This window comes from Panthera pardus, unplaced genomic scaffold, assembly GCF_024362965.1.
Source record: "Panthera pardus isolate Hobbes unplaced genomic scaffold, ASM2436296v1 HiC_scaffold_11, whole genome shotgun sequence".
Lineage (NCBI taxonomy): Eukaryota > Metazoa > Chordata > Mammalia > Carnivora > Felidae > Panthera > Panthera pardus.
The window spans coordinates 98,967,230-98,982,218 of NW_026526666.1; the positions used below are offsets into that span (position 1 = coordinate 98,967,230).

Below are 14,989 nucleotides of genomic sequence, written 5' to 3' on the forward strand. Positions count from 1 at the left end.
TTCTTTTTCATTAGAAAAATCTCCTTCCCCCAAAAGAAAGGTCAAGGGAAGGGGGGGGGGGCGTTTTCCTTTATTTTTTAATCAAATGCCACTTGCTGTCTGTGAAGCAGCTTTCTGTCAGCTGCAGCGCCTTGGGGCAGATTAATATTTCAGCCACTTGGGGATTGTGGAGAAGGGCTCGGTGGACATGTTCCTGTCAGCAACTTCTTTTGCCCCCGCTCTGCTTGGCCTCCCAAATCATCTGCCTACCGAGCTCCAGACTTTCCCCCAATGGCTACACCCCACCAGCTCCCACCCAGACCCTGGTCCAGCCCAGCCCGGCCACAGTGGGCCTCACATCCCTGCCCTGGACAGCTTGACGGGCGAGGTCACATAGTTTGAACTGCTCTGATTGGCTGTCAGCTCCCATCGCCCTGACACAGCAGATGCCCCTCCTAGGCATGCTCAGTGGAAGGCAGGGCCGTCGCCCCGGCAACAGCGGGCCGGGGACCTGCGGAGGGGCGCAGCTCCCAGTCTAGATCTGCCACTTTCCCTCAGCATTAACAGAGTCTTTAATAAAAGCCTAAGCGGCAGCCCCACAAATCGACTGTGACAGTCGGTGGAGAAAATGAAGGGCCCCCACCCCCGTGCCAGCCCCCTCCCCAGCCTCCCGCCCTTCTCCTCCAGGAGGCCCTGAGCTGGGACAACTTTGACATAATTTTGCAATAATTATCACTTGAAGAATTGCCACACAGGGGTAAGCGTCACAAGCGATCATGTCAGTGGGGAGAATCGCTGACCAGCAGCCAGGGTTCCCCTGGGGCCCCCGGCCCACCCAGCCCACTGCCCTCCCTTCTGGCGGTGGGGGGTTCCGGTCTGTGTCCATAGGAAGCCCTCAGCCCCTCTAACACCATCTTCCCTCCCCTCCCCTGTAGGAAACGGGCAGCAGGCCACCCCCGCCAGGTTCCCCCCGGCCCCGGTGAAGCAGGAGCCCGGTGAGAGCGCTGGCGCCCCGGTTCCCCACGAGGTCTCCCAGGACCGCAGTTTAGACCTGACTGTGAAGGAGCCCAGGTGAGGCGAGGCCAGGCCCCCACCCCACCAGCTTCTGCCCCACTGCAGGAGGCTCTTGGGGACAGCACCCTTGGAGCCAGACCCCACCGAGGTCAGGGGCCAAGCCCTCCCGGCGGGGGTCCTCCTCCAGCCCAGGCAGATGTAGCAGGCGGGGCCGGGGCCTTCGGGATGGGCAGGGAAGGGTGTCTGGGCTCAGTCCCACGTACGTCTGAGCTAAAGCCCCTTGGTTTGTGTGTTCCAGTAATGAATCAAATGGCCATGCAGTCCCGGCAAATTCGTCTCTCTTATCCTCGCTTATGAATAAGGTAAGAACCATCCATCACACGCCTCCCGTTCCCCCACCCAGAGAAATTAAAGCTATGCTGGGGGGCGGGGGGGAGGTGTTTGTTTTTTAATGTTTTGCCTCTAATAAGATGAGTTTGTACCATTTAAATTTTGAGGCCATTTTTCATCGGATATAATTTCAGAGCCACTGCTTACAAATTAATTTAATGAACTGGCTGAAGAAATATATTCCAGCCTCTGACACCCTTTTTTTCCCTTCAGATGGAGGGCTCCAAAAGCTTTTCCAGAGCCCTCTAACTTCTTTCCCTCTCAGTTATTAATTTTATTTATTTATTTTATATATTTTTTTGTTTGTTTAAAAGGGGGTGGGGGAGGGGCACTAAAGTGGGAGCAAAGCATCAATTTCCACTTTTCGGGTTGAGTAATGGTCTCGGACGCCTTCCACAGAGGTCGCTCCAGAATATTTATTTTAAATAATGCAGGGTCTTTGTAAATTATACATCATCTCAAATATATTTCCCCCCCTTCACATGATAAATTTGACTACAGCAAGATTAATTTGGTTACCATACACAAGTGACTGCTGGGGGAGCTGAGCCTGGGCCGGACCTCACGGGTGGGGGTCCCGCTGGGCCCTTGGCAGGGAAGGAGCCTCCCGCCACCCTCTGCCGAGGGCCCCGCGCCCTCTACCTTTCCTCTCTCCCTCCTTGCTCTCCTGCTCTACTTTTCCCTTCTTGGCGGTGGGGGAGGGTGTCACTGGCCCCTGTACCCCCTCGTTCCTTCGTGTTGGGGCCCCACACCCCATGTGGGTCAAGCTTTCACACAGGCTCCCCCTCGCCACTCCCCCTCCTGGCCCAGTAGCCCTGAGCCATCTTGATCTCACCCCCTGAGCCTCCCTCCCTCCCTCTCTGCTCCTCTTTTGTGTGCCTTCTCTTGTTCTCAAGGAATTCATAGGGGTTACCCACCCCCCCTGCACTTCTTTTGAAAACCTGGCAGGAAAATAACCAGGGAGCCACAAAGTCTGGGGAAAGCTGGTCTGGTGTGTGCCCAGAGTCCCGGCCTTAGCTTGAGTGATGGATCTTAGCACCACGGGGTTTGTGTGGAGGAGCCGTGGCATCCCCACGTTGCCTCGGGCAGCACCATTCAGAGCAGACTCGGCTGTGGCCAGAGCTGTGCAGGGCCAGGCGCCCTCTCCTCTCCACTGCTCTAGTGCGTTGCAAGAGGCCCAGGCGGCCCAGAGCTGCTGCTGCTCCCACGGCGGCCAGCCAGTCCCAAGCACCGGCCCTGTTCTCTTTGCAGATGTCTCAGGGCAACCCCAACCTTGGCAGCCTGTTGAACATCAAGACAGAAGCGGAGGGCAGCCCCGCCGTGGAGTCCTCGCCCTTCCTGGGCAAGGCCGTGAAGGCGTTGGTTCAGGAGAAGCTGTCCGAGCCCTGGAAGGTGTACCTTCGAAGGTGAGGGGCTCCCTGGCAGAGCAAAGGAGCAGGAAGGGCCACGCCCACCCGTCATGGTGGCCAGTGCCCCGGGGTCTCCTCTGACCGCTGCTTCCTCTGGCCAGGTTTGGCACCAAGGACTTCTGTGACGCCCAGTGTGACTTCCTTCACAAGGCACACTTCCACTGCGTGGTGGAGGAGTGCGGCGCGCTTTTCAGCACCCTGGACGGGGCCATCAAGCATGCCAAGTGAGTGGGGGTCCCCAGGGCGCATGGAAACCCAGCCCCTTTCATTCCAGCCTGGCCCCAGGCTGCGTGGGGTTGGGGGCTGCCTGGGTCTCTAGCTGCCTTCCAGGCAGGCGCCGTGTGCTGCTCGCACCGAAACTCAGAAGCTGAGCTAGTTTCTTAGAAGGTACTGCCTGAAAAAGGCAGGCTTCCCCATCCTTCCACCTGCTCAGCCGCCTGGCGGGGTCCTCTGAGCCTGTCCAGGCTCCACCTGGAGACCCTGAGCAGCTGTTTCTGCCCACCCCCCGCGCCCCTCCCCCACCAGTGTGGCCAGCAGCTCTACCACAGATGTTCCCTACAGAGCCAGCTGGAGAGACCCCACTCTGACCCAGGCAGAGACCTTAGGTGAAGGCCTTTTCCAAGCCACGGTATTGCGTTTGTAGATTTTCTTTGACCTAAAAATAATGAAATTAATTTGTAAACCCACTGAGCTGAAAAGCAGCAGGCCAGCCGCCTCTTGTAATTGAACCCAGAACTCGCAGACATTTAACACAGACCTTGGCTACTGCTAGGCCCCAGCTCAGGCTCCGCTCACTGCTCAGGCAGCCGTTAGTCTGCAGAAGAGCCATCTTTGAGGGCCGAGCGAGACCCACCTTTAATTCTCAGAGCAGATTCTGGAAGCACAGATTCATGCCCCCTGCTGTCCCTGTCCCCTGCTCTGTGTAGGAAGGAGCTAGGGACAGACACAGCAGGAAGATCACAGGAAGGCATAGCTAGGGCTGAGCCAGGAGCCCAAGTTCAGAACCAGAGGACACAGCAGTTCTCAGTCCTTCCCTCCTGGTGGCATCACACCTGCTGCTGGGGACTATGTAGGGACACTGGGCCCCTAGGCTCGTGATGGGGTAACATCCAGGGAAAGGCTCCCTGCGCAGGGCCCTCTTCCTCCCCACTGAGCCGCTGTTTCTGCCTGTTGCAGCTTCCACTTCCGGACGGAGGGAGGAGCAGTGAAGGGAAACGCAGAGGCTCCCTTCCCCACCTCGGCTGCGGAGACCAAACCTGCCTTGGCCCCCTCGTCCCCTCCAGCGCCTCCTGTCACCACAGCCTCTCTGGAGGGTCCCACTCCCAGCCCGGCTGCCGTGCCCTCCACCCCCACGCTGCTCGCCTGGAAGCAGCTGGCTTCCACCATACCCCAGATGCCTCAGATTCCAGCGTCAGTGCCTCACCTGCCCACTTCGCCCTTGGCAACGACTTCTCTAGAAAACGCCAAGCCCCAGGTCAAACCCGGATTCCTCCAGTTCCAGGAGAAGTGAGTCCCTCGATGAGCCGGGAGTCCCGTGTCCCCCGCGTGTCTCGGGAGTAGGTGCTAGCGAGGGCAGCCGAGGAGGTGCTGCTCCTAACCCTGCAGTGAGCCCGGGCTGTCCCCAGCCTCTCTGGGACACGGTCATCGGACGCTGTCCTTCTAGCCAAAGAAGCTGCTGCTCTGGCCTCACTGCCTGCTCCCCAAGCAGGCAGCCGGGGTGGGAGAAGGTGGTGGTGGTAGGGGCCGCTGTTCCAGAGGGGGCAGTGTTGGCGCTGTGAGGACCAGCTTAGGTGGGCCGGGAGTGCTGGGCCTCGCCCGGCAAGGCAGGCTGCATCTCACTCTGGGCCTTGCACCCATGGCTAAGTCTCTGCAGAGCAAGCGAAGTCATGGGTGGGGGGCGAGGGGGCTAGGCCCCCACTCCAGGCCCACACCCGTCCGCACAGTGGTCTGAGCTCTCAGGGGTGGAAGGGACCTTCCTCGCTGGATGGTGGTGGCGCCTTGCGGCGAGAACGGTGACTCTGTATCGTTATGTGTGCGGCTTCCTGTTCTCAATAAAAGTAATAAATTGGATGTGAACGTGTACCGCCTGAGTGGCAGCTGTCCCCCCTCTCTGGGCACCTGGGGCTGGGCCTCTGGCCTGGAAGGGGACCTGCGTTCCTCTCCGTCCCTCCCCGAGCTTCTCTTGTTCGTTCCGCCTCCCCACAGCGGCAGCGCTCTTAGTCTCCCCAGCGCGGTCGGATTCCCACCCCGGGGCCACCGTGGCGGCAGCTGTGGCACCAGCCAGGGCAGAAGGCCGGGGCATGGCGTCCTCCACACCTGTCTGCAGCCCAGGAGGCAGGCCGTGGGGCAGGGCTGCCGCTCACGGGGCAGGCTGGCATGGGGGCTCAGCCCAGCACCCCCCACCCCCCCACCCCCGAGCCCCACCACTCAGCCGGCTGGTGAGGTTCTCCGAGTGGGCGGGAGCCCTGAGCCCCGAGCTGACCCTGGGGGCCCCAGCAGCTGCGCGCCTCGGCGGGACCTGACACCAGGCGCACACTCCCCCTGGCCAGGGCCCCGAGGGAGCAGAGCTTCCGGGTAGGGCTGCCCACCCATCTGCACCCTGTCAGTCAGCCACACCCAGGGCAGTGCCTGTGCCACGCCAGCCAGGCCCTCACTGGCGCCCCGCCAGGGCTGGCAACGCCATCTCTCATTTTCACATCCAAGAGGTTATTGCAGCCGCCTTATCTATAATCCTGAGGTGTGGCCGTGGAAACTACGTGTCCCAGCATGCAATGCTCTGGGCAGGCTGCACACCGCAACCCTTTCTGCACCAGCCGAGCTCCAAAAAGAAGGCAGGAAAGCATGCTGGGATCTGTAGTCTCCTCTGGCCGAGGCCACTTGTTGAGCAGGAAGGCAGCCCCGGGGGCCGTTCCTCTGGGCCACACCGCAGGGGATTAGGAAGCAGAACCCCAACTCGACCAATGTCAGGATGTCGGCGGGGAGGGCTCTGGGAACGCCAATGACCTTCTGGGCTGTGGTTTCCTTCCAGCGATCCTTGCCTCGCCACGGACTGCAAGTACGCCAACAAGTTCCACTTCCACTGTCTCTTCGGGAACTGCAAGTACGTCTGCAAAACCTCCGGCAAGGCTGAGTCCCACTGCCTGGACCACATCAACCCCAACAACAACCTGGTGAACGTGCGAGACCAGTTTGCGTACTACTCACTTCAGTGTCTCTGTCCCAACCAGGTCAGCCCCGGGGACAGGTGCGGGCGGGGGCCTGGGGCCCGGGGTGGGGGGCAGGGAGGCACGGGGCCCGGGGTTGGCTCCTCCCGGCAGGGATTCATTACGTCTCTCACGCCCGTTTTGAATTGGCCTCGTCCAGACTCTGGAAAGGGCACTGTCTTGCCCCTGGGCCCCTGGAGGCCCCTGGGCAGGGGTCCAGATTGGTGCTCAGTTGGTGACGTCTGTCATTTCATCCCGACTCTCCGTGCACTTGGCATCATTCTGACCATCCTGGAACTATGCTCCCTTTCCCCAGAGGCCTAGAATTTTAAAATAGCCCACTGGACAGCTAGAGATTGAACTGTCCGTGCCCCAGAAAGGAAGGGCAGATCAAGTTCACCATAAAGGCCTACCCCAAGACTGGTAGGGGCTGTTTGGCAGAGTGCCTCGAGAAGGAGTCTGATCCTAGAGCTGGGCATTCCAGAGAAGAGTGCTAGGCCAGATTAGTGATGTCTGCCTAAGGCCAAGCGTCCACAGAGGAGTGCTAGGATAGATTAGTGATGTCTGCTCTGGGTGTGGAATTAGAAATGGGTGGCACGATTACCAGGTAGGATGTTTTGGTCAGATTCCAAAAGGGACATACCGCTTTTTAACACGTGAAAGGCCTACACCCAGTTGTGTTTTCTGATTTGAGCACGGAAGAAAAAAGGACCTGCCACGCCCAGAGCCCTGGGCCCGGTGGGAGCTCAGAGAAGTGGTCAGCCTGGCCCTGACCCTCCCGTCCCTCCCCGCAGCACTGCGAGTTCCGGATGCGTGGACACTACCACTGCCTCCGGACCGGCTGCTACTTTGTGACCAACATCACCACCAAGTTGCCGTGGCACATAAAGAAGCACGAGAAAGCCGAGCGGCGGGCAGCCAACGGATTCAAGTACTTTACCAAGCGCGAGGAGTGTGGCAGGCTAGGTACTGAGGGCCGCGGTTGGGGGGAGAGACTTGCAGCAGGTGGCAAGGTTGTGGCTCTGGTGGCCCCGGCCACCTCTCCTGGTACCCACCTCTTGTCCCTGCACGTCAGACTCTGTGTTGTGTTAAAAGTGCCACTGATGTCACGGGCCAGGCATCATCAAACAGGGGAAACTGTCAAAACACGGAGAGCCCAGGAATAGGGGTGTGAGTGACTCAGAGCACTCCGCCTACATCCGGGGAAAATGCCTGGGGCCTCGTCATCAGAGTCAGGCCTTGGACTTGGTGCTGTTTTCCATTCTCTCAAGAGGGAGTGCGGATAACATAGGAGCCCCTGATGTTCCTCACTCTGGGATCTCTTTCCATGGCTCTAACTACAAGGGCTTTTCCAGAACGGCCCCTGGTTTGTTTGCTCATTCAGCAGATACCTATCGAGGAAGAGCGGTGTGCAGGGCTCCGTGCTGTTACGGGAGGTGGTGGGGGTGGTGGCAGCTCAGGGTTTTGAGCGTCTCCTCTGGCCAGCACCGTGCTTGGCGGTGGGGGTCTGGTAGGACAAGCAGATCCACACTGTGGATCGGCCCAGAGCATCTGTGACCTGGGGTGACCCAGAAGGAGGTGGCCATGGGGCTGGGAAGGAGGCCACAGATGGCCCTGAACTTCGAGGCAGATGCCAGGGAGCTGAGTCTGCTGTTGAGAGCTGGGCCCTCGTCAGGGAAGCCGCCCGGAGCCCTGGACCCGACCGGGGCCTCCCGAGTAGCTCCCTGGCCCCAGCTTGCCCCGAGGATGCCTTTGGGCAGGGGGCAGACCCCACCCACCTGCCTCAGGATGGAGCCACACGTTCACAGGCCTGCAGATGTGGGGTAGGAATCTGCCAGGAAAAAACTGGAAACTGGAAGGCAGGTGGCAGCTAGGCAGGCCGGGCACAGACAGCTGGGCCGCAGGCCAGGCCTGTTGTGACTCAGGTGGTCATAGCAGCAGGGCCTTGGGGGAGCAGAGGTGGGGCCGTTGGCTGCCGCGGACTGGCCCTTCCACGGGGGCAGGGTGAGAGACTCGGCGACTGCCAGAAAAGACAGGAAACAAACCTTTCTTTCAAGTATTAATTCAAAAAGAATTCGTGGCCTGGGAGAGGGTTGGTAACCATGGCAACAGATGTCAACATTCAGTGGCCTGTGCCGTCCTTGGGCTCAGTTTACGGGGGTCAGGGTATTCCGTGGTTGTCGGTATTTACTCAGCTTCGGGTGTTTTTGGTGGTAGTTGGGGCCAAACAAAGCTGGGGGATGATATAAGACACCTGGCCAGCCCCGGCGCCATGGCAACGGGCAGGCCTTCACCTGCCCTTTGCTGACACTGTTGCAGTCTTGCCCGCTGTTTGTTCTCAGCCCAGAGCGAAGCCGAGGTGGGTGGGGGCGGGGCAGAGGTCCACACAGGTCTGGGGGCAGGCACCCGGGCTCCCCAGAGATGTGGAGACAGGTGGCTTGCCGGGAGGGGGCCGACCTGGTGGACGGGTCATTGGGGTCTCTCGCCCAGAAACCCCGGGACCTCTCAGCGAGAGGGGCAGGGGATGGGGCCCAGCCTCGCCACTGTCACCTGCCTCCACGCCAGGCCAGAGGAGAGGGTGGGCCCAGGCCCTGGCCAGCCGGAGAGCCTAGGACCTCTTCCCCCCCCACCCCCCCGGGGGTGGGGTGGATACAAGCCCTCCTCAGAGGAATGCCACCACGGGGCACGTGTCCCCTCCCCAGACACCATCTGCCCGTTGGCCACACTCCCCTGAGCCCAGGAGGCACGGTGGGCGCTGTGCGCGCCGGCCGGGGGAAGCTCACGGCCGGCGGGGCTGTGTCCGCAGGCTGCAAGTACAACCAGGTGAACAGCCACTTCCACTGCATCCGGGAGGGCTGCCAGTTCTCCTTCCTCCTCAAGCACCAGATGACCTCCCACGCCCGGAAGCACATGCGGAGGATGCTGGGCAAGAACTTCGATCGCGTGCCCCCCTCCCAGGTGAGCACCCGGGGTGCCCAGCAGGCGTCGGTGCGTCCCGCCCGGAGGGACGGCCTGCCTGCCCCCCTGTGGGCGGCGTAGCCCCCGCCCGGCTTCCTCAGGGTGCCCCTTCTTCTCTCAGGGCCCCCCGAGCCTGATGGACACGGAGACAGATGAGTACATGGATTACACGGGCTGCAGCCCGGGCGCCGTGTCCTCTGAGTCGCCCACCATGGACCGGAGCTGCTCCAGCACCCCCGTGGGCAACGAGAGCACGGCGGCAGGTGAGCACACGGCCGGGCGGCGCCGCGACAGCGCGAGCAGCGGGCCAGGAGGAGACATCGGGGGCCGGGAGCTTCCGGCCCAAGGCGCCGCAGGGTCCATCTTAGGCTTCGTGGTCACGTGGCCTCAAAGGAGGACAGAGCCAGCCTTAGTGTGCGGTAGGGCCGGCTGGTCTGGGGGACACAGGTCACTGAGGCCCCCTCCTGCCCGCACTCAGCCCTTGGCTTCGGCTTCCAGGAGAGGAGCTGGGCTCGTCCTCAAGGGCAGGGGGGCCGGGGACCTGCCAGGGCCCAGGTCCCGGGCACGCGGCCTTCCTTCCGGCCCTTCTGCCATTGTCCCGAAGCTCAGTCCCTGGACCCCAAACTGGGGTCGCACCAGGGCCGGGCTCTGGCGCAGGCCCTCCCTGAGCCCACCACGGCCTCTCCCTGCGCAGCCTCCCCTCCCGTTCTCTCCTCCTCCTGCCACCTCCTTCCCCACTCTTCTCTCGTGGCGCTTCTCTGCTCGTCATCTGTCCACGTGTTTTCATATCATACTTGCTTCTGCCATTGGGTTTCTCATTTTGGTTCTTTTTTGTTTGTTTTTTCTTTGTTTTGGTTTTCTTTTTTTTTTTTTTTTTTTTTTTTCTGCTTTTCTCCACCCTCTCCAGGCTGCCCGGCTCCTCCTCCTCCTCCTCTTCCTCCTCCTGCTGCCGCTGGCGACGAGGCTGCCCGCGTGGCTCCGCAGCCCCCACTGACCCCATCCTTCTCAGCGGCCGTGCTCCGGGCGCCCCTCCCCTCCCTCCCATGCCTCTTTTCTCCGCCCTGTCTCTCATACTCTCTGCTCAGTGCCACTCTCGGAGCCACCCGGGGCCTGGGCCACCCGGTCGGCAGCCCGCCCCGCCTCCCGCCCGCCACAGCCACCGCAACTCCAGTAAAAAGTGACGTCCCCCTAGTTCAGGATGCTGCAGGTAACTCGCACATGCCTTCTTGCCAGTGTGTGTCACCTCCGCTGACCCTCAAGGCCATGGTCCGGGACCTGACCTTTTCCTGTGACCTGCTGGGGCGAGGACAGGGCCACCTGCGTCCCTCACGGCCCAGCGCCCCCCAGAACCAGAGAGCCCTGTCTCTGTCCCGAGGACAGCTCCTCTGGACTCCTGCTCAGCATTGGGTCCAGGCAGGGCCCTGACACCAGCCTGACCCCCTCCCAGCCCTGGAGCCAAGCAGGAAGAGGGAGTCCCTGTGGCTCAGGCCCCAGGCAGGGCTCAATGGCAGGGGTGCCTCCAGTTCCCACCCCACCCCCCACCCCTGCATATCCGATGCCCCGCAGGGCTGGGACCCGCCAGCCCCTCGCCTCTGCTGTGGCCATCACCGCAGCCCTGCACCTTCCTTCACTCATTTTTGCCTCACGTTCTGCTGAGTGCCAGGCCAGTGCTGTGCCAGAGAGGCAGAAGGTCTCCCTTCTGGAATTCTACCTGTGGAAGGCTGTCACTGCCATAACCACACTGAGCCCTGTGCCCTCAGACCCAAAGCAGCCACTTCTCACTCACCTGGATCTCCAGGCCCCACACCCTCCCTTGTCCTGCGCCACGCACCCCCACACCGTTGCTGCCCTTGGTTTCTCTTCACCTGCCAAGGTGGGGGGTGACTGGGTCTGTTCCCTAAATGGACAACGCGGCACAGTGGTGCCGTGGAGGCCGGATATTATTCTAGGCAGGTTCGGGGCAGGCTGAGCAGGTCAGCCACATGGGAGAAGCCTGGAGAATACCCACCCTTGACCCTGGGTAGGGCCAGCCCCTGAAGGTTTCTCTCTCATTCCTAGGGTGTGAGGCCGGGAATGCCAGGGTTGTTGTCCCTCCCCCAGCTGCCTGTGCAGTGCCAGGGGCTGCTGTCCCCTCACGCCACAGCAGCGGGGCCACTCTCAACCAGGCAGCCCTGGCCATGAGCCATCCGAAGTCCAGGGCGCCGTTGGGTCCAGTTGGGAGGGCACAGATGGGAACCCGTCTGCTGGCTGAGCCCCTGCTCCAGCCCCGGTCCCTCAGAAGAGCTGCCCTCTTCTGGCTTACTGGGGGCAGAAGACCCCCACAAGACTTTAAAGAATCTTCTGGCACCAAAGGGAAGGTGTCCCTCAGGGCAGGGCGTTACGGCTCCACACAGCCCCAGGGCGCTGGGCATCCCTGCGGGAAGTAGGTAGGTCCCCTGTGCAGACAGGTGGGCAGCCGGGGAAACTGGTTAGCCGGCCGGGAGAAGGAGCCCGCCTGTCCCTCATTAGAGGCGGGTTCGTGATGGCATCCTGGCGTCCGTCCAACGTGGGTAATTACGCTCTGCCGACCTAGATTCCCCCTTCAGCTTCAATTAGCGCCAGGATGCGTCCTCACTTCCCACCCAAACTGGCCAGGAAGCGGCCACCACATCCCCCGGGTTGCTTGCTCTGCCGCACGAGGGGCGGATGCCTGTGTGGTCGTCCTGCAGACAGGGGATGACGCAAGGGGAAGCCTGGGGGCTCCCTGGTTCTGCGGGGGAGGGGGAGGGGGAGAGGCCCCCAAAGTCTGGGGAAGCCGACCCCCAGCGCTGCCCTCCGGCCACCACGCGGAGCCGGGGACCCTGCGTGGGTGTGAAAGGCTCCCCGGCACGCGCTGACCTCCCCCGGCCCCTCCGCAGGGAACACCATCTCCATGCCCACAGCCTCCGGGGCCAAAAAGCGCTTCTGGATCATCGAGGACATGTCGCCGTTCGGCAAGCGGCGCAAGACAGCCTCCTCGCGGAAGATGCTGGACGAGGGCATGATGCTGGAGGGCTTCCGGCGCTTCGACCTCTACGAGGACTGCAGGGACCCGACCTGCCAGTTCTCGCTCAAGGTCACGCACTACCACTGCACGCGGGAGAACTGTGGCTACAAGTTCTGCGGACGCACGCACATGTACAAGCACGCGCAGCACCATGACCGCGTGGACAACCTCGTGCTGGACGACTTCAAGCGCTTCAAGGCCTCGCTCAGCTGCCACTTCGCCGACTGCCCCTTCTCGGGCTCCAGCACGCACTTCCACTGCCTGCGCTGCCGCTTCCGCTGCACCGACAGCACCAAGGTGACGGCGCACCGCAAGCACCACGGCAAGCAGGACGTGATCAGCGCGGCGGGCTTCTGCCAGTTCAGCTCGAGCGCCGACTGCGCCGTGCCCGACTGCAAGTACAAGCTCAAGTGCTCGCACTTCCACTGCACCTACCCGGGCTGCCGCCACACGGTCGTGGGCATGTCGCAGATGGACTCGCACAAGCGCAAGCACGACAAGCAGGAGCGCGGCGAGCCCCCCGCCGCGTCCCCGGGCCCCGCCGTCAGCCTGGACGGCGCGCTGTCGCTGGGCACCGAGCCCGGGGCCCCCCTGCTCTTCCTCCCGCCCGCCGCCGCCGCCGCCGCCGCCGCCGCTTCCGCGGGCCTGGGGCTGGGGCCGGGCGATGCGGGCGACCCGGGGGACCCCGGCCCGCCCGACGGCCCCGCTGCACCCGCGCCCGGCCCGGTGGCGGCTGGGGAGTCGTCGCAGGAGGACGAGGAGGAGGAGCTGGAGCTGCCCGAGGAGGAGGCGGACGACGACGAGGACGACGACGAAGACGACGACGACGACGAGGAGGACGACGACGACGACGAGGACGACGACGAGGACCTGCGCACCGACTCGGAGGAGTCGCTGCCGGAGGCGGCGGCGGCGGCGGCGGCGGCGGGGCCGGGGGCGCGGAGCCCAGAGCTGGCGGCCCCGGCGCCCGCCACAGCGTCGCCCTAGCCCGCCCGTCGGGGACGCCTCGCCCGCCCCCCTCCCGTGGTGGCCATTGTGATTCCTTTTGTAAGAGATGCTATTTATCTGTAACGCTGCCCCCCCCCCCCGCCCCCGCCAGAGCTACGCGATCGCACCCGGTGCCGGCGTGGGGAGGCGCTCCGGGCTCGGGGCGGCCCCGCCGGTGCTTCCGGACCCCGAGTCCGTCTCAGGACAGAGGCGGGGGCCTCCCTCTGGTGCTCCGGGGCCGCCCCCGCCCCGCCCGCGGCGCGCGGCCAGCGGCTGGAAGGACAGGCTGCGAGCGACCCTCCTCTGGCTGCACTTCGGGGATCTTCTTCAGGGAAACAGAAGGTGCTCTTGTCCGGGGTGGGACCGAGGAGCGGGGGGCCCTGAGGGCGAGGCGGGCGCGCAGACACCCGGGCGACCGCCCCGCGCGCCCCTCCCCGCGGCCGGACCCCGGGCCCCGCGACCACGCCGGTGGGATTCCTCATTGCTCAGGACTGGGAAGGGCGCCGGGGGTCACCGCGACCCCCAGCCCTCACCCCCAGAGGCGGGCCCCACTAGCATCTGGCAGGGCCTCCCGTTCACGCAGCTAAGACCCTCCCTCCTGGCCCCGGGGGGCGGGGGAGGGAGGGGCAGAGGCGCCAGCGCCGGCGACACTGCAGGGACCGCGGAGGAAACCTCACGGAATTGGCAGAGCCGGGGCGCTGTGCCCCGCCGCTGGGCCCTGCCCCGGTGTCTGCTCCCGAGGGCTGGGGCCCGGAAGAGGCGCGTCTCGGCCGTCCGGGGACTCCCAGGCCCCAGCCTCTGCCCACGGAGGGCTGAGGCTGTGTCCGCTTCCATACCTAAGAGCGGCAGGTGCTGGCGTGCTGGGCCCGGCAGGGGTCTCAGCCACCCACGTGGTGGGAACAGGAAGGATACCACTGTTTGGGGCTTTAATATTCAAAATGGGGGAAAAAATGCGAGAAAGTTGTACAGTATTTTTCCTGTAAAGGTTATTATTCTACATAGAACAAAAAGAAAAAAAAAGGCAGGTGGGCCGCGAGAGCACAGGCCCGCCTCGGACCAGCCCTGAGGTTGGAGACCGAGTGCAATCGCTCACGTGGGATTTCGTTTCGCATTTATTTTAGAGGCCTTACCAGTTTGAGGCTGTCTGTCTTTACACTAGCACTGACGGGAGCTGCGTGATTCCAACTTTTAACTTGAATTTTGTAGAAACAAGAAAAAGGACTATTACTGTTGATACAAGTTTGTAGTTAACATTTGAGTTTTTCTCTATTGGTTATGCGTGTGGCTTTATAGGGCTTTTTTTTTTCCCCCCCCTCAGTTTTTATTATTTTGTTTGGGATGCTTCTTTGCCAGTGCAACCCACCCAGACTTGGGTCCCTTTTCAAAACACCCCCACTTCCTGGAGAGGATGAGGCCACCAAGCCCAGTTTGGGGGTGGGGGGTGGGCGCCTGGCTGGTGCACACCAGGCCACAGGCTCTGAGGGCGACAGGGACCCAGCACAGGCGACCCAAGCTTCCCGTGTCTCCAGTCCCGGCCACCAGCCTGGCTCAGGTTGGACCCTGAGACTCTGTCACAGGGAGAGAGCCAAGCCCAGCCTAGAGGAGGCCTGTCTCCCAGAACCTCCTCCCCACAGATCTCCAAGGGGAGCCCCACCTGATGGTGGGGAGGTGGGCACTGGTTTTCTTTTTTTTTCTTTTTGTCCTTGTGTGTGTGTGTGTGTGTGTGTGTGTGTGTGAGTGTGTGTGTGTGTGTGTGTGTGTGTGTGTGTGTGTCCTCTTGGCTGCCCACAGCCAGAGAGCCGGGATCATCTGCACTGGACAGAGGGAGCAGGGAGGGAGGAGTGGTCAGACAGAGCGTACCTGATTCAACAGGGAGCAAATCGTTTCCTAAAACGTGTCCCCTACCAGAGCCTCCTGAATTCTGTGGGCGCCTCGCGCTGCTGCTGACGTTCGCCCAGGCTCTGTGCCCTACCACAGAGCTGCTGGGTGTGTGGAGGGAGTTTTGTAAAGGAAAAAAAACAAAA

The 14,989-nt window shown here is 62.4% G+C and overlaps 1 protein-coding gene across 4 annotated transcripts in view; it reads left to right on the forward strand.

Moving 5' to 3' along the window:
- The window catches only part of CASZ1 (castor zinc finger 1), a 148,237-nt gene extending 133,248 nt beyond the window's left edge, over positions 1–14,989 (forward strand). For 3 of the 4 annotated variants that reach the window (XM_019461360.2, XM_053898980.1, XM_053898979.1), the window contains 11 exons: positions 915–1,050; positions 1,292–1,355; positions 2,635–2,789; positions 2,894–3,016; positions 3,969–4,298; positions 5,821–6,019; positions 6,790–6,961; positions 8,802–8,953; positions 9,075–9,216; positions 9,861–10,160; positions 11,851–14,989. In XM_019461360.2, the coding sequence (XP_019316905.2) occupies positions 915–1,050; positions 1,292–1,355; positions 2,635–2,789; positions 2,894–3,016; positions 3,969–4,298; positions 5,821–6,019; positions 6,790–6,961; positions 8,802–8,953; positions 9,075–9,216; positions 9,861–10,160; positions 11,851–12,965 (2,888 nt within the window). In that variant the 3' untranslated portion in view covers positions 12,966–14,989. The remainder of the gene's footprint in view (positions 1–914; positions 1,051–1,291; positions 1,356–2,634; positions 2,790–2,893; positions 3,017–3,968; positions 4,299–5,820; positions 6,020–6,789; positions 6,962–8,801; positions 8,954–9,074; positions 9,217–9,860; positions 10,161–11,850) is intronic. The other variant, XM_053898981.1, reaches the window with a different exon arrangement.